The sequence below is a fragment of the Callorhinus ursinus genome, unplaced genomic scaffold (assembly GCF_003265705.2).
Source record: "Callorhinus ursinus isolate GAN/ISIS: 27379988/994484 unplaced genomic scaffold, GSC_fseal_2.0 scaffold10, whole genome shotgun sequence".
In the NCBI taxonomy this organism is placed as follows: Eukaryota; Metazoa; Chordata; class Mammalia; order Carnivora; family Otariidae; genus Callorhinus; species Callorhinus ursinus.
The window spans coordinates 59,004,156-59,029,669 of NW_027397072.1; the positions used below are offsets into that span (position 1 = coordinate 59,004,156).

The 25,514-nt window shown below is 37.9% G+C and overlaps 1 protein-coding gene across 3 annotated transcripts in view; it reads left to right on the forward strand.

Moving 5' to 3' along the window:
- Positions 1-25,514, forward strand: part of WDPCP (WD repeat containing planar cell polarity effector) — a 447,045-nt gene that overhangs the window by 387,618 nt on the left and 33,913 nt on the right. For all 3 annotated transcript variants that reach the window (XM_073897650.1, XM_073897651.1, XM_073897652.1), the window contains exon 19: positions 9,440-9,519. In XM_073897650.1, the coding sequence (XP_073753751.1) occupies positions 9,440-9,519 (80 nt within the window). The remainder of the gene's footprint in view (positions 1-9,439; positions 9,520-25,514) is intronic.

A 25,514-nucleotide genomic window follows, 5' to 3' on the forward strand; every position in this document is an offset into this window, starting at 1 on the left:
GTGTCTCATGGTTCATCTCTCCCTCTGATTTCCCCCCCTTCATTTTTCCCTTCCTTCTCCTAATGTCCTCCATGCTATTCCTTATGTTCCACAAATAAGTGAAACCATATGATAATTGACTTTCTCTGCTTGACTTATTTCACTTAGCATAATCTCCTCCAGTTCAACATAGTACTAGAAGTCCTAGCAAGAACAGACAACAAAAAGAAATAAAAGGTATTCAAATTGGCAAAGAAGAAGTCAAACTCTCTCTTTTCGCAGATGACATGATACTTTATGTGGAAAACCCAAAAGACTCCACCCCCAAATTCCTAGAACTCATACAGCAATTCAGTAATGTGGCAGGATACAAAATCAATGCACAGAAATCAGTTGCTTTCTTATACACTAACAATGCAACTGTAGAAAGAGAAATTAGAGAAACAATTCTATTTATTTATTTTTGAGAGAGAGCACGCACATGCACACACTAATGGGGAGGGGCAGAGGGAGAGGGAAAGGAAGAGAAACAGAATCCCCGCTGAGCACAGAGCCCAACTGGGGGCTTGACCTCATGACCTTAGATCATGACCTGAGCCAAAATCAAGAGTCAGACACTTAACTGATGAATGAGCCACCCAGGTACCCCTCCATTTGTTTTTATTTTAACGTGGTCAATATTCTTTTTGATGGTCAAGTTTTAGAAATCCAATTAAGCTTTCCAGAAAGTAATTTTGGCAATTGAATCAAAAAGCTTTTAATATCTTGACTTAAAATTTCACTTTTGTAATATATACATAGAAATGTACATCACATTGTTATCATAAAAGTGAATAATCTTAAATGTGTATTTGGGAAATTGAGTAAATTATAGTATATCCAAATATTAGAATATTATGTAAGCCATTAAAAATCATGATGATCAGATTCTGGTTCCAGATGGAATGAGCACACTATTTATTCCTTTCTCTCCTATTGAATACAGCTAAAATCCTACAAAGAATGTACAGAGTAGCTATTTGAAGACTCTAGAAAGTAAAGAGTGGCTGACAGAGTGAGAAAGAAGACCAGAATCTGAAGTACCTCATGCTATGGTGAATTTACCAGTATTTTTTTCCTTCATTTTGCCACTACTTGGGCCTGGAAGCAGTTACAGCCAAGGAGGTGTGTGGCAGTATGGAGTGACTGAAGCCACTGCTTCCTGAAGTAGAAGGTACCAAAGGAGATTACAGACAGGAAGGACCTCAAGAAAGTGACCCCATTAAATTATTTATAAACTCCAGGTTCACACCCCAAGCCCATGCATGTGTGGATCTAATCTTAACCAGCAATATAAAAGACTTTGAGATCTAAACTAACAGATAAAACATCACCCAAGTCATAGATTGACAAATGGATAGTGCACATATGGATCTAAATAGTATTGCAAAGACTTTGAAAACTTATCTGATATTGGAACCACAGCTCACAGAGGTGCATTGAAATTTGAAACCTAAACCTAACAAGATCAGTTGCCTGCTACAACAAAAATATCAACATTTATCATGGGATTTTAACAAGGAAGTCATACAATATTCAAAATGTCCAGGATCCAAAATTACTTGACATATAAAGAACCAGGAAAAACTCCACTCACCTGGAAACAAACAAACAAACAAACAAACAAAAAAACAATTAAACGACAACACTGAGATGACAGATGTTGGAATTATCTGACAAAACTTTAAGCAGCTTTACAAAAATTCTCCAACAAACATAAAACCATTTAAACAAATGAAAAATAAAGTCTCAAAAACAAATAGAAAGCAGAAAAAAACAAATAATGAACTCAAAAATAAACGCCAAATTTTTTTAAAGCTCACTGATGGCTTCAATAATAGAATTGAGATGAAAAAGGAAAGAGTCAGTGAATTGGAAGACAAATCAATAGAAAATATCCAATGAACAACAAGAGAAAAAATATATATTGAAAAAAAATTAGGAGAGAGTCTCAGGGACCTCTGAGACAATGCCAAAGTCTAATATTCATAACATCAGTGTCCTAGAAAGAAAAGAAAAAGGGTGCCATGCTGAAAAAAAATAGAGAAAGAAAGAATGGCTGAAAACTTCTCAAATACAGGTGAAGAAAAATTGAGAGAATATGTTTCCAACAGACCAGCTCTAAAAGAATTACTAAAGGAAGACAGAGGGAAATTATACCAGAGGAAAAAAAGAGAACATCAGGAATGAAGAAAAAGAAACAGAAATGGTAAATACCTGGATAAATATAATAGACTGTTCTCCTCTTGAGTTCATTAAAGTGTTTGAAAGTTGAATGCAAAGATATATAACACTGGTGAGATTATTTCAATAATATAGCATTCTACAGTAATATAGAAGAAAACTACAAAAGTGCAGAAGATAAACAGTAAAGGAACACACATGCATAAAGGATTCTATGTTCCATTTGAAGTGGTAAAATAATAATTTTAAGTAGACTGAGAAAAGTTAAGCATGCATATTGTATCCCTAGAACAGCCATTTAAAAGACTACACAACGATAAATAATAAAAAACACAATAAATTAAAATAGAATACTAAAAAAAAGTTAAAATACCCCAAAAGAAAAAACAAAAGAAAAACTGTGGGAGAAGAAGTGACAAAAATAGATTTAAATCCAAACATTAAATATAATCTTAACACACAGATTAATCAAAATACCTTGTCAGAATACATTTTTAAAAATCACAATAAAGAGGGCATGTACTGAATGGAGCACTGGGTGTTATATGCAAACAATGAATCATGGAACACTACATCAAAAACTAATGATGTAATATATGGTGATTAACATAACATAATAAAAAAATAAATTAAAAAAATCACAATCCAATAAAAATGGTATGGTTTTGTCATAAAAAGACACACAGAATGGAAAGGAATAGAAAGCCCAGAAATAAACTCATACACATGGGTCAATTAATTCATAACAAAGGAGCCATGCATATAATGGGGAAAGGACGGTCTCTTCGATAAATGATGCTGGAAAAGCTAGAAAATCACAAACAAAAGAATGAAACCAGTCCACTATCTTACACCACTTCCAAAAATTAACTCAAAATGGATTAAAGACTTAACTGTAAGACCTGAAGTCATAAACAGCTAGAAGAAAACAAAGGCAGTAAGCTCCCTGACACTGGTTTTGGCAATGATGTTTTTTGGATCTGACACCAAAACAAAGGCAACAAAAACAAAACTAAACAAGTGTGACTACAGCAAACTAAAAAGCTTCTTCAAAGCAAAAGGAAACCATCAACAAAATATAAAGGCAACCTACTGAATGGGAGAAAATACGTGTAAATCCATATATCTGATAAGGGGTTAATATCAAAAATATATAAAGAATTCATACAACTGAAAAGCAAAAAACCAAAAAATATGAAAAATGGGCACAGAGTCTAGAAATTTTTCCAATGAGATACAGATGGCCAACAGGTACATGAAAAGATGCTCAACATCATTTGCCATGAGAGAAATGCAAATCAAAGCCACAATGAGATGTCACCTTATGCTTGTCAGAATGGCTAAAATTTTCTTAAAAATCTAAAAAAATTAAAAAAAAAACAAGAAATAACAAGGTTTGTGAAAATGTGGAGAAAAGGGAACCCTTGTGCACTGCTGGTGGGAATGTAAACTGGCACAGCCACTATGGAAAAAGAGTATGGAGGTTCCTTGAAAAATTAAAAAGAGAACTATATAACCTAGCAATTTCATTTCTGAGGGTATTTATTCAGAGAAAATGAAAGCACTAACTCGCTGGCCTTGTAAAATGAGTTCAGAAGGGTTCATTCCTCTTCAGTTTTCTGGAATAATTTGAGGATAGGTACTAACTCTTCTTTAAATGTTTTGTAGAGGAGGGAGCTAAGATGGTGTTGTAGCAAGAGGACCCTAGGCTTATCTTGTCCCTTGAACACAACTAGATAACTAACAAATCATTCTGAATGCCCAAGAAATCAACCTGACTACTGATAGAACAAACTGTACAACTAGGAGAAAAGAGGCCACATTGAGGAAGGTAGGAGGTACAGAGACGTGGTTTGGAGGAGAAATGGATCACAGCTGCTGCAGAGAGGAGGGAGACCAAGTTGCAGAGAAGGAGAGGGTGGAACACATGGGAATGCACAAGGAGAACACCTCCCCAAAGCCATTGGCTGGGAAGACGAGAGGGGCTGATCTTCCTGAGTTTTTTTTCTTTTTTTTATTATGTTATGTTAATTGCCGTACATTACATCATTAGTTTTTGATGTAGTGTTCCATGATTCATTGTTTGCGTATAATACCCAATGCTCCATGTAGAACGTGCCTTCTTTAATACCCATCACCAGGCTAACCCATCCTCCCACACCCCTCCCCTCTAGAACCCTGTTTGTTTTTCAGAGTCCATTGTCTCTCATGGTTCGTCTCCCCCTCCAATCCCCCCCTTCATTCTTCCCCTCCTGCTATCTTCTTTTTTTTTTTTAACATATAATGTATTATTTGTTTCAGAGGTACAGATCTGTACCTCCTAAGTTATTTTTCAACCAGTGGGGGTCAAAGATTGGAGATTTAAATGTTGGTAGGCTTGGCTGGGATAGAACCCTGAGGGCACTGCCCTACTCCTGGAGAGAAGGCAAGCAAGCAGCACTGGGAGCAGACAGGGTGATGTGGGGAATGCTTACACCCCACAGAGGAGAGATCATTTGTTCTTCTTGGAGTGCATCTGTGAAAGGTGGCATTTGCAGAGATGCCTCTCTGGGGACAAAAGAGCTGGTGGGCGCTCTTTCTCATCCCCACCCCTTGGCATAGCCACAGAACCACTTGCTGAGGGTGGCTCACCACGAACTGTCTGCCTAGCCTGCTTGCTCTAAGTCCCATGCCCCATGTTCTGGCACAACTGCCCTTCTTGGTCAAACCTGGAGACTCTCCCCCAGAAGACCAGCACAAACCCCCCCACACCACATCCCTAAAGTTTAGAGTTTTAAAAGTCATCAGGCTTGGCTGGGATAGAGCCCAAAGTGCACTGTGCTGCTCCTGGCAGGCAAGCAACCTGGACACAGACAATGTGAAAACAGTGATCTGAAAAACACCTGTGACGCACAGGGGGGGAGATTGTTTGCCCTTCTGGGAGTGCTTCCCTGAGAGCAGCAAGTATGCAGATCTCTCTCCAGGGACAAAGGAGCTGGCTGGCACCACTTCCCTCCCCCCACCCCTCAGCATAAACCAGCTTCAGTAAATAGCACAGTGCCAACACTGGCTACCTTACCTCTTAGACCAAATCCTGCCCCCCTGCACTCTGCTGGTACTGCCCCTCTTGGGGATATGTGGCTTAATCCCCATGCAGTGGGCCCCTTTCCCAGAAGACCAGCAGAAACCCCTGCATACACCAAGTCTCCTGACCAGAGTTCTCCAAGGCTTCAGTTCTAGTGGAAGTAGCATCAGGTCTCATTTAACAAGCAGACCATAGCAAACCCATTAAAACTTGCCACACTCTGGCTAAGGTCCAAATGCTGCCCACTGCAGGCAAGGAGAGCCTCTGCAGAACACTGGCCTGAAGGATAGAGCAGCCAAAACACAGCAGCAGAGAGCACGCAGCACACACTAGAAACCCTTCCTGAAGCACCAGGCCCTGGACACTGTATGACCTATTCTTCATAAAGCCATTACTCTGAGGAGCAGAAAACATAACAGTCTTTTCTAACACAAAGAAGAAGACAGAGACTTAGACAAACTGCCAAGATGGAGGAATTCATCCCAAATGAAACAAGAAAAGGTCACAGCCAGAGATCTAACTGAAAGAGACATAAGCAATATGCCTGATGAAGAATTTAAAGCAACAATTATAAGGATACTCAATGACCTGGAGAAAAATATGAAAGATGTCAAAGAGACCCTTACCACAGAGATAAAAGAATTTTAAGAAATAAAAAATGAAAAATGCAGTAACTGAAATTCAAAACAGACTGGATGTAATGAACACCAGGATGGAAGAAGCAGAGAAACAAGTGATATAGAAGAGAGAATAATGGAAAATGAGGAAATAGAGCAAAGCAGAGAAAGAAGAATTATGGATCATGAGAACAGACTTAGGGAATTCAATGACTCTTCAAACATAATAGCAACGGTATTAGGAGTCCCAAAACAAGAAGAGAGAGAAAAGGGGGGCAGAAAATTTATTTGAGGAAATAATAGCTCAACACTTCCCTAGTCTGAGGTAGGAAACAGATATCAAGTCCAGGAAGCACAGAGAACTCCCATCAAAATCAACAGAGGCTAGGCGGACACCAAGACATAATATAGTTAAATTTGCAAAATACAGTGATAAAGAAAAATTCCTAAGAGCAGCAGGACAAAAGAAATCCCTAACTTACATGGGATTATAGCACTGACTACAGATCTTTCCACAGAATCTTGGCAAGTCAGAAGAGAGTGGCAAGATATATTCAATGTGCTGAATGGGAAAAATATGCAGCCAAGAATACTTTACCCAGCAAGGCTCTCATTCAGAATACAAGGAGAGATAAAGGGTTTCCCAGACAAACAAAAACTAAAGGAATTCATGACCACTAAACCAGCCCTGCAAGAAATATTAAAGGGGGCTCTTTGGAAAGAAAGACCAAAAGTACAGACTAGAAAGGAACAGAGAACATCTCCAGAAACACCAACAAATCAACTAATAAAATGGCACTAAACACATATATATCAATAAGCATTCTGAAAGTAAATGGACTAAATGCCCCAACCAAAGGACACAGAGTATCAGAATGAATTAAAAAAAAAAAAAAGACCCAATGGTTAGAGTCATTTTATTCATAATCGCCAAAACTGGGAAAACAAATATCCTTCAAAGCCGCAGCAACTTCTTCCTAGAAACATCACCAAAGGCACAGGAAGCCAGGGCAAAAATGAACTATTGGGATTTCATCAAGATAAAAAGCTTTTGCACAGCAAAAGAAACAGTCCACAAAACCAAAAGACAACCGACAGAATGGGAGAAAATATTTGCAAATGACATATCAGATAAAGGGCTAGTATCCAAAATCTATAAAGAACTTATCAAACTCAACACCCAAAGAACAAATAATCCAATCAAGAAATGGGCAGAAGACGTGAACAGACATTTTTCCCAAGAAGACATCCAAATGGCCAACAGGCACATGAAAAAGTGCTCAACATCGCTCGGCATCAGGGAAATCCAAATCAAAACCTCAATGAGATACCACCTCACACCCGTCAGAATGGCTAAAATTAACAAGTCAGGGAACGACAGATGTTGGCGGGGATGTGGAGAAAGGGGAACCCTCCTACACTGTTGGTGGGAATGCAAGCTGGTGCAACCCCTCTGGAAAACAGTATGGAGGTTCCTCAAACAGTTGAAATTAGAGCTACCATTCGATCCAGCAATTGCACTTCTGGGTATTTACCCCAAAGATACAAATGTAGGGACCCGAAGGGGTACATGTACCCCAATGTTTATAGCAGCAATGTCCACAATAGCCAAACTGTGGAAAGAGCCAAGATGTCCATCGACAGATGAATGGATAAAGAAGAGGTGGTATATATACACAATGGAATATTATGCAGCCATCAAAAGGAATGAAATCTTGCCATTTGCAACGACGTGGATGGAACTGGAGGGTGTTATGCTGAGTGAAATAAGTCAATCAGAGAAAGACATGTATCACATGACCTCACTGATATGAGGAATTCTTAATCTCAGGAACAAACTGAGGGTTGCTGGAGTGGTGGGGGGTGGGAGGGATGGGGTGGCTGGGTGATGGACATTGGGGAAGATATGTGCTACGGTGAGCACTGTGAATTGTGCAAGACTGTTGAATCACAGATCTGTACTTCTGAAACAAATAACGCAACATATTTTAAGAAAAAAGAAAAAGAAGAAGATAGCAGGAGAGGAAGAATGAAGGGGAGTAAGTCAGAGGGGGAGACGAACCAGGAGAGATGATGGACTCTGAAAAACAAACTGAGGTTTCTGGAGGGGAGGAGGGTGGGGGGATGGGTTAGCCTGGTGATGGGTATTGAGGAGGGCACATTCTGCATGGAGCACTGGGTGTTATGAACAAACAATGAATCATGGAACAGTACACCAAAACAAATTATGTAATATATGGTGATTAACATAACAATAAAAAATTTTAAAAAAAGGTGAATAAACAAACTGATACACCTATACAGTGAAATACTCCTAAGCAATAAAAAGTGAACTACTGAATTTAACATCTTGGCTGAATATCAAGAACACTATACTGCGTGACAGAACCCAGTCACAAGTTTTTACCTATAATTACAATTACACGACATTCTTGAAGTCAAAACTATAGTTATGGAGGAGTAATTAGTGGTTCCTAGGGATTACTAGTAGGGGAGAGTGTGACTGTTAAGTGTGAGGGAGTTTTTGTTTGTTTGTTTTTTTGACATGCTGAGACTATTTTGTATTCTGTATACTGGTAGCAGTAACAGAAATGTTTGTTTTGTTTTTAAGATTTGTTTATTTATTTGGGAGGGGACAGAGGGAGAGAGAGAATCCTCAAGCAGACTCCCTACTGAGCACAGAGCCCAACAAGGGCTCGATCCCAGAACCCTGAGATCATGACCTGAGCTGAAATCAAGAACAGGCTGCTTAACTGACTGAGCCACCCAGGCACCCCAGCAATAACCTATATGTATACATCTGTTAAATTCCCAGAATCTACATCTTTTTTTAAAGATTTTTTTTATTTTTAAGTCATCTCTAAACCCAAAGTGAGGCTCATACTCATAAACCTGAAATCAAGAGTCTCATGCTCTTCCAACTGAGCTAGCCCTAGAATCTACATCTTTAAAAGTTCATTTTAATGTATAATAATTTAAAAAAACATTTAACAAAAAACGTATGAGAACTATAAAAAACATTATAAGACAATACTATCTCAGCTTTGTTTTTAAAAATGCATAATAGTAAGTATAGGAGCTAATTATCCAGATGAGAACTCTGGATATTTGTATTATATTAATGTTTTTTTCCTGTGGTTTTTAAATTTTCCTATAGTAATAGGTTACTTTTAAAGTTAGGAAAATAAAATTTACTTAATAGGAAATTTTTACCATACATTCAAATCTTCTAAACCCCAGCAGTTTAGAGTGTCACATTTTGTTTCCATTACTTCTTTTGAAAATCATATATGTAAAACATTTTATTTGTATCTTAAATTTGAATTTAATTATTCTCCAAAAATGTCCTATAAATTATTTAATGATGGGAAAATTGAAAACGATTTTCAATGTTTTTATGGTATTTAAATGATTGTATTGCTGAAAGGTTCCAAAGAAATTTTTTATTACATTTTCAAAACTTCAGAAGTTTGAAAGTATTTAATACTTCAAAGTCTGTAACATATTAACCCTATAATTTTCTTTTTAATCCTTTTTCAATTAAAAAAAACAACAGACAAGTACTTGACGGAAGAAATGAACTTGAAAAAGACACCTGTGCCGAATCTTTGACGCCTAAGACCTGTAATAAAGAAGGTAATGGTATCCAAATTACCCAAAGTATTTAAAGTATAACAGAATAACAGTGTTATAGCTGGGAAGAGCTTCTAGTAAATGAATAAAAATAAGAAATCCCTGAGCATTGCTAGTTGGTGTGTTATAAGATGGTTCTTGGGTAATATAATGTAAAATACCAAGTCAGCTGATTATAACAAAGGCTTAATTTTAATGATCATACAAATAAATTAGGGGATCTTGTTAAAATGTTGATTCTCACTGAATAGGTCTGGAGCAGAGCCCATGATTCTGAATTTCTAACAGGCTCTCAGTAATGTCTATACTGCTGGCTTGGAGATTATACTTTGAGAAACCAGGCTTTGAAGGTCACTGAGAAAAATGGCATGATTCTTGCCTAATTTAGTAAGGAAGAAATGTACATAGTAAGTTATACTACAAGTGGTAACTCCCAAAAAACATGAGGAGGTAAGAGAGCAATCACTTCCAGCCAAGATGTTCAGCTGAGCAGGTGGCCTTCAAAAATAAGAATTTCAACATGCAGAAGAAATCATATGAGAAATTATAGAAAAAAGCACAAATAGCACATAGATGACTGTGTGTGGAGGAGCAAAAATAGTTAATATTTTAATGTTCTCACTACGTCCCCTTTTCACTATTCCCTAAAGATGAATCTTAGCTTTGCCTATTTACTTTCTTACCTTTCTCTCTGAAAATGGGTCATTTCTGCTTAACTAAGTCTTTGAGACTTTGAAATGCAAAATTTGGAACAAAAGAAAAAATACAGAGAAAGACAAGAGAGGCATGTGGAGTTGAGACTTTATATGAAGGGTTTTGGGGTTTTTTTGTTTTTTTTTTTTTCTGCATAGCCCAGAGAAGGAAGTGGATGAGAGCAACTTCAGCATCTGAGGGAAGTGGACGGGAGAAAAAAAGAACTTTTCAGAAGTACTGCATAGTGCCAGGCATATAGCACTTACTTTACTGCTATTGTTTTATAAACTGAGGCCTATCAAGTGTGTCACAAAGCCAACACAATACACAGTCCCAACTCCGACCCAAAATACTATCACTTCAACTCTTCAGTTGTTCTCATCTATAAAATCAAAATTTCAATGGAACAATTCTTATAAAGGATGAGCAGTTGAATAACCAATTTAAAGCAATGCTTTGGGCATTAGTAGTTTAAAGTTAATGATTCCCTGTAGGGAAAAAAAATGGCATTTTCCAATTTTGTTTTCCCTTGAATTTGAAAAGAAGTGTGAAGTTATAGTATTCAACAAGGCCAGCAGCTAATTGATGGTTACTAGCAAGATGGCAGAATAGGTCTCCAGCCCTCGTTCCCCCAAAAAACACGAATTTGGCAACCATCCACAAACAAAAGTGCCATCATGGAAGCTTCAAAATCCAGGTAGGAAGTTGCAACACCACAGTGGAGCCCAAGACAGAGGACTCCTTGAGAAGGCATACCCTGCCCCAAGGCCTGACTACAGACACAGGAGCAGCTCTATTACCCCATGTATATGTTCTGGCCCCACACATCCATTGTCGTGCTACCAGTCCTGCCTACCAGTGGATCTGGTAGGGATAACACCTGCCTGTGACCCTAACAACAGGCTCACTGACTGCAGATCCAACTGCAGACCTAGATGCAACCCCATAACTAACTCCAACTGCTCAACTGTGATCCCAGAGTCAGTCTTGTCCACCCAAGGGACCAGGGAGGAGACATGCCAATCTGTGTCCCAAGTAACAGGCCTGCCAACTATGGACTCAGAAGTAGCTTATCCACCTGGGTAACCAACACAAGCTATGCCTACTGATGCCCCCAGTAATAAAGTAGCTAACCATTGACCTGACTGTAGACCTGAAAACAGCCCCATGATCTGACCCTGGTTCTGCTCAACTGCACTCCTAGAGGCAGGATTGTTTCCTGGGAACCTGCTGAGTAGGTCTTCACCTACCAAAAGCACTCTGTAAAGAATGGAAGAAGTTCCTGCTCCTTTAGTTGCACAGATACCAGTGCAAGGCTATAGAGTCACAAGGAATCAGGCAAACATGACACCACCAAAGGAAACTAAAAACGTTCAGTGACCAATGCCAAAGAAATGGAAATCCATGAACTGCTTAACAGAGAATTCCTAAAAATTGTCATTAAAAAGCTCAATGAGCTAAAAGAGAACACAGATAACTAAAGAAAATCAGAAAAACAACACATGAACAAAATGAGAAGCTCAGAAAATAAAAACAAAACAAAAAAATTAAAAATAAAAATAAAGAAATAAAAACTATTAAACAAATCTGGAGATGAAGAATTTAATGATCAAACTGAAAATTTCTGGGACTTCAATGGCAGAATTAAGCAGAAGAAAGAATCAACAAACTCAAAGACAATTCATTTGAAATTATAAATTCAGACCCACAAACAAGAATGAAAAAATGAAGAAAGCCCATGGGACTTAATACAACACCAAAAAGAACCAACATATTATAGGAGTTTCAGAAGGAGGAGAGAGAGAGAAAGGGGCCAAAAACTTAAATAATGGTTGAAACACCTCAAATCTACACAGGAAAAAGAACATCCAAATCTGTGAAGCCCAAAATTTCCCAAATATGTTCAACCCAGAGGGATCACCATGTGACACATTATAACTAAATTGTCAGAAGTCAAAAATAATTTTCACAGCAGCAAGAGAAAAATGACTTGTCACATGCAATGGACTATACAAGGAATAGCACCTAAGACTATCAGTGGATTTCTCAGCTGAAACCTTGTAAGCCGAAGAAGGTGGGTAGATATATTCAAAGTGCTGAAAGGGAAAAAAAAATTGCCAAACAAGAATACTTTACCTGGAAAAACTATACTTTAAGAATAAAAGAGGAGAAGTTAAGATGAGGACCCTGTATTTGCCTTGTCCCTCCAGCATGGCTAGATAAATATCAAATCATTCTGAACACCCAGGAAATCAATCTGAGAACTGAGAGAACAAACTGCACAACTAGAGGGAGAAAAGTGGTCACATCCTGGAAACTAGGAGATGCAGAGATGTGATTTGGGGGAGAAAAGAATCACAGGTGCTGTGGAGGGGAGAGAGCCCTAATCTGGGAGAGAGGGGGGAGAGAGAAAGAGAGAGAGAGAGAGAGAGAGAGAGACTAGAACTTGGGGCATTACACAAGAAAAACACTTCCCCAAAACCACTGATAGGGAAAATGAGAGAGGCTGATTTTTGCAAGTTTTTAGAAGCAGCAGAGCTCAGAGACTAAAGTTTTAGAAGTCTGCAACATCTCCACATAGAGCCTGGTGGAGAAGGTGCTCCTGTGGAGAAGGAGGGCAGAGGCCCAGGAGCAGACAGTGGACAGTGTGCTCTGAGGATCCCTGGTGGCACTGGGAGAGACAGTTCTCCTCCTTCTTGGAGTGTATTGGGAGAAATGGCACTGCCTCTCCAGGAACAAAAGAGCCTGTTGGGCTTCTCTGTTCATTAGCACATGAGCACAGACACCTACAGAGGGCATATAATCTGGACACTGGCTTTTTGCTGCACTTCACCATAAACTTCAAGCCCCTACACATTTGTGTGACTGCTCTTCTGGGACAAACTGGCACCAGCCACAGCTTGACCAGACCCTCCTCCAGTGGATCAGTGTGGGTCCATACGGCACTAGGTCCCTAAAATTTGGAGTTCTGAAACCCAGCCAGTGTGTCTGAAATAAAACACAGGAGCACTGAATGACTGGAAGGGCAGACATCTCAGACACAGACAGGGTGAAGGCAGTGATCTGAGGGATGCCAGGGACAAATGAGGGGAAATTGTTTGCTCTTCTATGAGAGCTCCCTGAGCAGCAGTGGGTGCACACTCCACTCTCTGGGGACCAGAGAGCCCACTGATGCCATTTCCACACCCCCCCACCTCCCTCACCCTCCCCATCAGCATGGAGGAACTTCAGTGAGCAGCAAAGTGCCCCACAGTGGAGGCTTGGGTCACTTACATCAAGCCACGCACCTCTGCATCTCTACAGGTGCTTCTGAACTAGGGCAAGTGTGCCTGAGACTCAAAACAGTAGTGGGCCTCTCCCCCAAAAGACAAGCACAAACCCCTTGCACGCATCAAGTCTACTGACCATAGAGTGCTGAAAAGCTTCAGCTCTAGGAGAAACAGGATCTAGCCTCTTTTAACAAGCAGACCAAAACACGCCTTGTTAAAACACTAACCACTGCAGGCAAAGAGAAACTCTGAAGAGAACTGACCCGAGGGAAAAAGCAGCCAAAACACAACAGCAGAGTGCATGCAGCATACATCAGAAACAATTCCTGAAGTGCCAGGCCCTGGACAGGATAGGACCTCTTCTTAATATAGTCATTACTCTCAGGAGCATGAAACATAACAGTTTTTCATAACACAGAATACAGAGACCTAGAAAAAATGCCAAGATGGAGGAATTCACCCCAAAAGAAAGGACAAGAAGAGGTAATGGTCAGAGATCTAATCAAAACAGATATTAGTAATATGCCCGAACCAGAATTTAAAACAACAATCAGAAGGATACTAGCTGGGGCTTCAGAAAAGCATAGAAAACACCAGAGTCCCTTAGTGCAGAGATAAAAGACCTAAAAACTAGTCAGGCCAAAATTAAAAAAAAAAAAAAATGCTATAACCAAGATGCAAAATGGACTGGATATAATGACCACAAGGGTAGAAGAAGTAGAGGAATGAATAAGTGATATAGAAGACAAAATTATGGAAAATAATAAAGCTAAAAAGAAGAGGGAAAGAAAAATATTGATCATGAATACAGACTCAGGGAATTCAATGACTCTGTAAAGTGTAACAACATTCATATCATAGGAGTTCCAGAAGAGGAGAGGGGGAAAAATGGGCAGAAGGTTTATTTGAGCAAATTATAGCTGAAAACCTCCCTAATCTGGAGTAGGAGACAGACATCCAAATCTAGGAGGCACAGAGAACTCCCATCAAAATCAACAAAAGGAGGCCACATCAAGACATATTGGAGTAAAATCTGCAAAATACAGAAATAAGGAAAGAATCCTGAAAGCAGCAAGGAAAAGAAAACCATAACCTACAAGGGAAGACAAATAAGGTTAGCAGATCTCTCCAGAGACCCTGGCAAGCCGGAAGGGAGCAGCAAGATATATTCAATGTGCTGAATGCGAAAAATATGCAGCCAAGAATACTTTATCCATCAAGGCTCTCATTCAGAACAGAAGGAGAGCTAAATAGTTTCCCAGACACACAAACCTAAAGGAGTTCATGACCACTAAACCAGCCCTACAATAAATGTTAAAGGGGACTCTTTAACTGGAAAGAAAAACCAAAAACAACAAAGCCTAGAAAGGAACACAGAAAATCTCCAGGAACACCGACAAATCAACTAATAAAATGGCCCTAAGTACATATATATATATCAATAAACATGCTGGGGAGCCTGGGTGGCTCAGTAGGTTGAGCATCTGCCTTTGGCTCGGGTCATGATCATGGGGTCCTGGGACCAAGCCCCGCGTCTGGCTCCCTCCTCAGCAGGGATACTGCTTCTCTCTCTCCTGCTCCCCCTGCTTGTGCGCACACTGTCTCTCTCTCTCCTCTTTCTCCCTCTCTCTCTGTCAAATAAATAAAATCCTTAAAAAAATAAGCATTCTGAATGTAAATGGACTAAATGCTCCAACCAAAAGACACAAGGTATCAGAATGGATTAAAAACAAAAAAACAAGACCCAATTATATACTGCCTACAAGAGACTCATTTTAGACATTAAGATACTTGCAGATTAAAAGTGAGATGATGGAAAAATATTTATCATGCTGATGGATGTCAGAAGAAAGCCAGGGTAGTGATATTTATATCAGACAAACTAGATTTTAAACCAAACAATGAAACAAGAAATGAAGGGCACTATATCTTAATAAAGGCGACTATCCAACAAGAAGATCTAACAATTGTAAATATTTATGCCCCCAACCTGGGAGCACCCAAATATTTAAAACAATAACAAACACAAAGAAACTCACTAATAATAATACAATAATAGTAGAGGACTTGAACACCCCATTTACATCAATGGACAGATCATCTAAGCAGAAAATCAACAAGGAAACAATAGCTTTGAAAGACACACGGGACCAGATGAACTTAACAGATATATTCAGAACATTTCATCCTAAAGCAGCAGAATACAAATTCTTTTCAAGTGCACATGGGGCATTATCTGGAAGAGATCACATACTAGGTCCACCAATCAGGCCTCAAAAAGTATAAAAAGATCAAGATCGTACCATGCATATTTTCCGACCACAATGCTATGAAACTAGAAGTCAACCACAAGAAAAAATTTGGAAAGACCACAAATTCACGGAGGGTAAAGAACATTCTAAAAAGAATGAATGGGCTAAGCAGGAAATTAAAGAAGAAATACATAGAAGCTAATGAAAATGAAGTCACAACAGTCCAAAACCTTTGGGATGCAGCACAAGTGGTCATAAGAGGGAAGCACACAGCAATACCAGCCTCCTTTAAGAAGCAAGAAAAGTCTCAAATATACAACCTAACCTTACACCTAAAGGAGCTCGTAAAGGAACAGCAAATAAAACCTAAAGCCAGCAGAAGAAGGTAAATAATAAAGATCAGAGCAGAAATAAATGATATAAAAACAACAAAAAAGGTAGAACAGATCAATGAAAGTAGGAGATGAGGGGCGCCTGGGTGGCTCAGTCAGGCATCTGCCTTTGGCTCGCGTCATGATCCCAGGGTCCTGGGATCAAGCCCCACTTCAGGCTCCCTGCTCAGTGGGGGGCCTGCTTCTCCCTCTCCCCCTGCAGCTCCCCTTGCTTGTGTTCTCTCTGTCAAATGAATGGATAAAATCTTAAAAAAAAAAAAAAAAAGAAAGAAAGTAGGAGATGGTTCTCAACAAAATACTAGAATTGAATCAAACAATACATTAAAAGAATCATTCACCAGGATCAAGTGGGAATTTTTCTTGGGCTGCAAACGTGGTTCAATATTTGCAAATCAATCAACATGATACACCACATTAATAAAAGAAAGAATAAGAACCATATGATCATTTCAAGAAAAAGCATTTGACAAAGTACAACATTCATTCATGATAAAAGCCCTCAACAAAGTAGGGATAAAGGGAATATACTTCAACATCATAAAGGCCACATATGAAACACCCACAGGTAATATTATCCTCAATGAGGAAAAACTGAGAGCTTTATCTCTAAGGTCAGGAACAAGACAAGGATGTCCACTCTCAACACTTATTTAACACAGTATTGGAAGTCCTAGCCTCAGCAGTCAGACAACAGAAAAAAATAAAAGGTATCCAAATCAAGGAAGAAGTCAATATTTCACTTTTTGCAGATGACATGACATTCTATATAGAAAACCCAAAAACTCCACCAAAAAACTGCTAGAAATTCAGCAAAGTCACAGGATACAAAATCAACCTACAGAAATCTGTTGCCTTTCAATACACAAATAATGAAGCAGCAGAAAGAGAAATAAAGGAATCGATCCCATTTACAATTGCACCAAAAACCAGAAGATACCTAAGAAAAAACCTAACCAAGGAGTTAGAAGATCTGTACTCTGAAAACTATACAACATTGATGAAAGAAATTGAAGAGGCACAGAGAAATGGAAAAACATTCCATGCTCATGGACTGGAAGAACAAATATTGTTTAAATGTCTATACCACCCAAAGCAATCTACGCATATAATGTGATCTCTATCAAAATACTACCAGCATTTTTCACAGAACTAAAACAATTCTAAAATTTGTATAGAATTTAGGTAATATTAACCTCAATGAGGCAAGACCCCTAATAGCCAAAGCAGTCTTGAAAAAGAAAAAGCTGAAGGCATCACAATTCTAGACCTCCAGCTATATTACAAAGCTGTGGTCATCAAGACAGTACAATACTGGCACAAAAGCAGACACATAGATCAATACAACAGAACTAAGAACCCAGAAATGGACCCACAACTATATAGTCTAATCTTCGACAAAGCAGGAAAGACTATGCAATGGGAAAAAGTCTTCAACAAATGGTGTTGGGAAAACTTGGTAACAATATACAAAAGAATGAAACTGGGCCACTTACTTACACCATACACAAAAACAAACTCAACATGGACAAAAGACCTAAATGTGAGACAGGAAACTATTAAAATCCTAGAGGAGAACATAGGCAGCAACCTCTTTGACCTTGGCCATGGCAACTTCTTGTTAGACACATCTCTGGAGGCAAGGGAAACAAAAGCAAAACTGAACAATTGGGACTTCATCAAGATAAAAAGCTTGCCTTCAAAGAAAGCAACAGTCAGCAAAACTAAAAGACAACTTACAGAATGGGAGAAGATATTTGCAAATGACATTTGATAAAGGGTTAGTGTCTGAAATCTATAAAGAACTTACCAACTCAACACCCAAAAACCAAATAATACAGTTAAGAAATGGGCAGAAGACATAAATAGACATTTTTCCGAAGAAGACATACAGATGGCTAACCGACATATCAAAAGATGCTCAACATCACTCATCATCAGAGAAATACAAATCAAAACCATGATGAGATACCACTTCATGGCTAAAATTAACAACGCAGAAAACAACAGATGTTGGTGAGAATGAAGAGGAAGGGGAACACTCTTACACTGTTGGTGGGAATGCAAACCAGTGTAGCCACTCTGGAAAACAGTATAGAGGTTTCTCAAAAAGTAAAAAATAGAACTACCCAATGACCTCGCAATTGCACTGCTAGGTATTTACCCAAAGGATACAAAAATAAAGATTTGAAGGAGCACATCAATCCTGATGTTTACAGCAGTATTATCAACAACAGCCAAACTATGGAAAGAGCCCAAATGTCCATCAGCTGATGAATGGATAAAGAAGAGGTGGTATACACACACACACACACACACACACACACACACACACACACACACACAATGGAATATTACTCAGTCATCAAAAGGAAAGAAAGAAATCTTGCCATTTGCATGATGTGGATGGAGCTAGAGTGTATTACATTAAGCAAAATAAGTCATTCAAAGACAAATACCATATTATTTCATTCATATGTGGAATATAAGAAATAAAACAATTGAACATAGTGGGGGTAAAAAAGAGAGGCACCCCAGAAACAGACTCTTAACAACAGAGAACAAACACAGGGTTGCTGGAGGGGAAGTGGGCAGCAGGATGAATTTAATAGGTGATGGGTATTAAAGAGGGCACTTGTGATGAGCACTGGGTGTTATGTGTAAGTGATGAATCAATAAATTCTACTCCTGAAACAAATTTTACACGATATCTTAACTGACTAGCATTTAAATGAAAACTAAATACTAAAAAGAAAAAACAAAACAAAAAAAAACATTAAAAAAACTTAAAAAAAAAGAATAAAAGAAAGAGTTTCCCCAGACAAACATAACCTGAGGAAGTATATTATGCTAGTTCTGCCTTACAATAAGTACTAAAGAGAATTCATGTTGAATCAAACAAAAAAGCTAAACAGTAACATGAAAGCATATGAAAATACCACTGTTGCTGTTAAAGGAAATACTGTAATGGTGGCAAGTAAATCACTTTTAACACTAATATACAAAATTAAGATAAACGTACTAAGAATAATTATAACCACTGAAATGAAACACAATATAGAAATAAGTAAAATCTTGGGATGCCTGGGTGGCTCAGTTGGTTAAGCATCTGCCTTTGGCTCAGGTCATGATCCCAGGGTCCTGGGATCGGGTCCCATACTGTACCCCTTCCTCAGCAGGGAGCCTGCTTCTCCCTTCTGTTTGCTGCTCCCCCTGCTTGTGTGTGCTCTCTCTGACAAATAAATAAATAAAATCTTTTAAAAAAATTGTTAAAAAGAAGTAGAATCTGGAATCAACTCAAAGTTTGTGTGAGATTAGAAGGAAAGTGTACACATTCTGTACATAACTGAAATTAAGTTGTTATTAGCTTAAAACAGATGGCCTTAACTACAAAATGTTTGATGTAAGTCCTGCAGTACTACAAAAGCAAAAAGCATGACAGATACATCAAAGATAAAGAGAAAAGAATCTAAGAATACTACTATTATTGCTACTACAAAATCATCAAATAAAGAAAGGCAAGTGAGAAGGAACATGATCAGAACAAAATGGGCAGAAAACAGTTAATAAAATGGCAATAATAAGTCCTTTCCTATCATAGTAATTACTTTAAATGTAAATAGAATAAACTCCTCAATCAAAAGATAGAGTGGCTGAATGGATTAAAAAAAAACAAGTCTCAACTATATGCTGTTGACAAGAGACTCACTTTATTTTTTTTATTTATTTAAGAAATCTCTACACCCAATGTGGGGCTCGAACCCATGACTCCAAGATAAAGAGTTGCAAGCTCCTCTGACTGAACCAGCCAGGTAGCCTGAGACTCACTTTAGATTTAAGGACATAGAGAGCCTAAAAAGTGAAAGGGTGGAGAAAGATATCCATGCAAACTGTAACCAAAAGAGAGCAGAAGTCACTATAGTAGACAAGATATACTTTAATTCAGAAACTATCACAAGACAAATTAAGAATTGATTTTTGGAAAAGATATAGTCAACATTATATAATGATAAAAGGGTCAGTTTACCAGGAAGATGTAATAATTATAAATACACACCCAACATCAAATATAAACCTATCAATATATATTAATATATAAAGCAAACACAGACCTGAAGAAATAGATAACAATACAATAGTAGTATACTTTAATACCCCTGCCTTTATAATGGATAGATCATCCACACACAAAAAATTCAGTAAGAAAACAGCAGAACTGAATGACACTATAGACCAAATGGAAACTAAAAACACACAGAACATTCCACCCCAAAACAGAATACTCATTCTTCTCAAGTGCACCTGGAACATTCTCCAGGATAGATCACATGCTAGGTCACAAAACAGGTCTTAATACATTTAAAAAGACTGGAATCATTTGAAACATCTTTTCTGACCATTATGGAATTAAATTAGAAATGAATAATAAAATGAAAATGAGAAAATTCAGAAATGTTCGAAATTTTAAAAACATAACTACTGGGTCAAATAAGAAATTGAAAGGGAAATAAGAAAATATCTCTAAACAAACAAAAATGAACACACAACATACTAAACTTATGGGAGGTAGCAAAAATAGTACTAACAGGAAAATTTATAGCCATAAACTTTTTATTTTTAAAAAATCTCAAACAACATAACTTTATACCACAAGGAACTAGAAAAGAACAAGCTAATCACAGAGTTAGCAGAATGAAGAAATAATAAAGATTAGAGTAGAAATAGAAAAAGGAAGACAGTTTTTAATAATCAATGAAATTAAGAATTGTTTTTTGTAAAAGATAAAGTCACCAAACCCTTACCTAGACTAAGAAATAAAGAGGGAGGACTCAGATAATAACAGAAATGAAAGAGGAGACAATACAACTGAGACCACAGACATATAAAGGACTATTATTAACAATTATATACCAATAAGTTGAAAAACCTACAGGCAATGGAAAAATTCCTGGGAACATAATACCCACCAAGAATGAATCTAGAAGAAATACAAAGTCTGAACAGACCAGTAACAAAGAGAAACTGAAGGAGTAATTAAAAACCTTCCAACAAAGAAAAGCCAGGACCAGATGGATTCACAGATGAATTCCACCAAACATTAAAAAAATTAACACCAATCCTCCTCAAACTCTTCTAAAAAGTCAAAGAAGAGGGATCACTTACACTTATTGTAGGAGACCAACATCACCCCGATACCAAAGCCAGACAAAGACATCAGGAAAAAAAGAAAACTACAGGTATTTTTGGCAAACATAGTTGCAAAAATTCGCAACAAAATACCAGCCAACTCAGTTCAACAGCACATCAAAAGAGCCATATATTAACCACGTATGATTTATCCCTGGCATGCAAGGATGGTTCAACATACAAATATCCATGAATGTGACATACCACAGTAACATAACAAAGGATAAAACTCACAGGATCATCTCAATATACACAGGAAAAGCATTTGACAAAATACAACACCTTCTAATGATAAAAAAGAAAAAAACTCTCAATAAATAAGAATATAAGACACACTTCAACAAAATAATGGCCATTTATGAAAAGGCCACAGTGAACATCAATACTCAACAGTGAAAAGCTGAAAGCATCCCATTTAACTTCTGAAACAAGGATGTCTACTTTCCCCTCTCCAATATAGTACAGAAAGTATGAGGCCGAACAATTAAAAACAAAACAAAAAATAAATAAAACCACCCAAATTGGAAAGGAAGAAGTAAAACTGTTTGCAGATAACATATTCTTTTCTTTTTTTTATTATGTTATGTTAATCACCATACATCATTAGTTTTTGATGTAGTGTTCCATGATTCATTGTTTGCATATAACACCCAGTGCTCCATGCAGTACATGCCCTCTTTAATACCCATCACCAGGCTAACCCATCCCCCCACCCCCCTCCCCTCTAGAACCCTCAGTTTGTTTCTCAGAGTCCATAGTCTCTCATGGTTCGTCTCCCCCTCCGATTTCCCCCCTTCATTCTTCCCTTCCTGCTTTTTTTTTTTTTAACATATAATGCAGGTAACATATTCTTAAATGTAGAAAACCTTCAAGCCTCCACAAAAAGCACTGTTAGAATACATGAATTCAGTTAAGACACAGTATACAAAATCAACATACAAAAATCAACTGCATTTCTATATACTAAACACCTATCAAAAGGAAATTTAAAAAAACAGTTCCACTTACAATAATATCAAAAAGAATGAAATACTTAAGTATAAATTTAACCAGGGAGGTAAAATATACTGAAAACTACAAAACACTGATGAAAGAAATTTGAAAAGAAACGAATAAATGGAAGGACATCTCATGTTCACGGACTAGAAGACTTAGTATTGTTAAAAAGTCCACACTTCCCAAAGCAGTTTGTACATTCAGTGCAATCCCTTATCAAAATCCCTGTGGTGGGGTGCCTGGGTGGCTCAGTCAGTTAAGCGTCTAACTTTGGCTGAGGTCATGATCTTGGGATCCTGGGATCAAGCCCCGTGTCAGGCTCCCCACTCAGCAGGGAGTCTGCTTGTCCCTCTCCCTGCCTCTCCCCCTGCTTGTGCTCAGTCTCTTTCTCAAATAAATAAATAAAATATTTTTTAAAATCCCAATGGCATTTTTTACAGAAATAGAATAGAAAATTCATTTGGAACTACAACAGACCCCAAATAACCAAAGCAATATTGATCAAGAAGAAGAAGGCTGGAGGTATCACACTGCCCAATTTTAAAACATATTACAAAGTTATAATCAAAACAGTATGGTACTGGCATAAAAACAAATACAAACTAATAAAACAGAATAGAGAGTCCAGAACTAAGTCCATATATAAGGAAAACTGGTCTTCAACAAGGATGCCATGAATATGGATGGGAAAAGACAGTCTCTTCCACAGATGCTGGTGGAAAAATTAGAAATTTACATGTAAACAAATGAAACCAGACCCTTATCTCACCCCATATTTTAAAAATCAACTCAGGGGCGCCTGGGGGGCTCAGTCAGTTAAGTGTCTGCCTTCAGCTCAGGTCATGCCACCAGGGTCCTGGGATTGAGCCCCGTATCAGTCTCACTGCTCAGCAGGGAGTCTGCTTCTTCCTCTCCCTATGCCTTCTTCCATCCAGCTCATGTTGTCTCTCTCTCTCTCTCTCAAATAAATAAATAAAATCGTTTCTAAAAAATCAACTCAAAATGGATTAAAGACCTAAACTTAAAACCTGGAACAATAAAGTCTTAAAAGAAAATCTAGGGGAAAAGCTGCCAGACATTGGACTAGACAGTGGTCTCTTGGATAGGACAACAAAAACACAGGCAACAAAAGCAAAAATAGACAAGTGGGTATAGACAATAGATCAAAGTAAAAGGCTTCTTCACAGTGAAAGAAATCCTCAACAAAATAAAAAGGCAACCTACAGAATGGGAGAAAATATTTGCAGACCAAATATCAGATAAGGGGTTAATACTCAAAATTTATAAATAACTACAACTCATGGCATACACTAGAATATTATTCAGTCTTAAAAAAGGAAATCCTGCCATCTGCTACAACGTGGACTGGCCTGAAGGACAGGATGCTAGGTAAAATAAGCCAGACACAGAAAGACAAATCTTAGATCTCACTTATATATGGAATCCAAAACAGTCAAACATATAGAAGCAGTGAGTAGAATGATGGTTGCCAGGGGCCTGGGGAAAGGAGGAAATGCGGAAGTGTTGGTCAAAGAGTACAAAATTTCAGTTACGCAAAACAAGTTCTGGAGATACAGGACCTATGATGAATAATACTGTATTACATATTTTAAAATTTGCTAAAAGAGGGGTCCCTGGGTGGCTCAGTTGGTTAAGCGACTGCCTTCGGCTCAGGTCATGATCTCAGGGTCCTGGGATCGAACCCGCATCGGGCTCCCTGCTCGGCAGGAAGCCTGCTTCTCCCTCTCCCACTCCCCCTGCTTGTGTTCCCTCTCTCACTGTCTCTCTCTGTCAAATAAATAAAATCTTAAAAATAAATAAATAAATAAATAAATAAATAAATAAATAAATAATAAAATAAAATTTGCTAAAAGAGTAGATCTTATACTAAGTGCTCTCACCACAAAGGAAAAAAGGAGAAACAACAAAGGGGCTATGGGAGGAAACTTTTGAAAGTGATGGGTAAGTTTATGGCAGTTATAATAATGATGGTTTCATAGGTGTATGCTTATCTCCAAACCCATCATGTTGTATACATTTAAACATCTACAGCTTTTTGTATCACTCTGGTTAATATAGTTTCCTTCATGGTATTAAAGAAATGTAACTGAAGAACTTGACTTATTTTGGAATAACCAATATGGTTGTGAGATTCTGCCATTTTGACAGGGACAGTCATTGTATTTGGCTAGCAGATCATGGCTTTATATGTTTTCTAAACTTAATGATGCTAAAGTGTAAAGGAGCAGTGGAAGATAAGGACTGAAACCCAGGTTACGGGCCAGATTTTGGGTAGGCTTTGGTGTAAGGCTGAAGAGTTTACATTTATTTCAGTAGGTATTTATATGGCTTTTAAAGTTGTCAAGCAGAAAAAAACAATAATAAAATAATTTAAAAAATAAAGTTGTCAAGCAGGACAGTGATATACTCAAAAGCATGGTATAAAAACAATCTGACAGCCTCATCTCAAGTTGGCTGAAATGAGAAATGACAAAAGGAAAACCTACCTAGAAAGCTTATTATAATAATTTAGTAGTAGGTCTATGTGAAAATACTGGTAGTGGTGTACCTGGGTGGCTCAGTTGTTAAGCGTCTGCCTTCAGCTCAGGTCATGATCCCAGGGTCCTGGGATCGAGCCCCGCATTGGTCTCCCTGCTCCGCGGGAAGCCTGCTTCTCCTTCCCCCACTCCCCCTGCTTGTGTTCCCTCTCTCGCTGTGTCTCTCTCTGTCAAATAAATAAAATCTTTAAAGGAAAAAAAAAGAAAATACTGATAGTAAGAACACAAAAAGGTTAATTTTGAGAGAAATTATGTTAAAAGATTTAATATGACTTTTTACAATCTTTTATCTGGCATTCAACAAATATTTATTAAGTGCCTAGTATGTTCCAGAAACTATGTTATGCATTGGAAATAGAGTTAAAAGACATAATCCCTGCCTATAATGTGTTCATAGGCAAAAACTTTGGTAGAAGGCTTTGAGGCATTCTCCAAACTGACATTAGGGTGACCTTAAACCATTTAGACCTTGTATAATCTGTCCATGTCATCTCTATCCAACCTTATTTACTACTACACATTTTAACTGTTTCTTCATCAAGCAAGACAATGTGTGTATGACACCTTCTACCCAATGCTTCTAAAAATACTTGAAAATGATTAATCATTTCCTACTGACAAATTCTAATGATCTTTCTCCAGAGCTCCTCCACA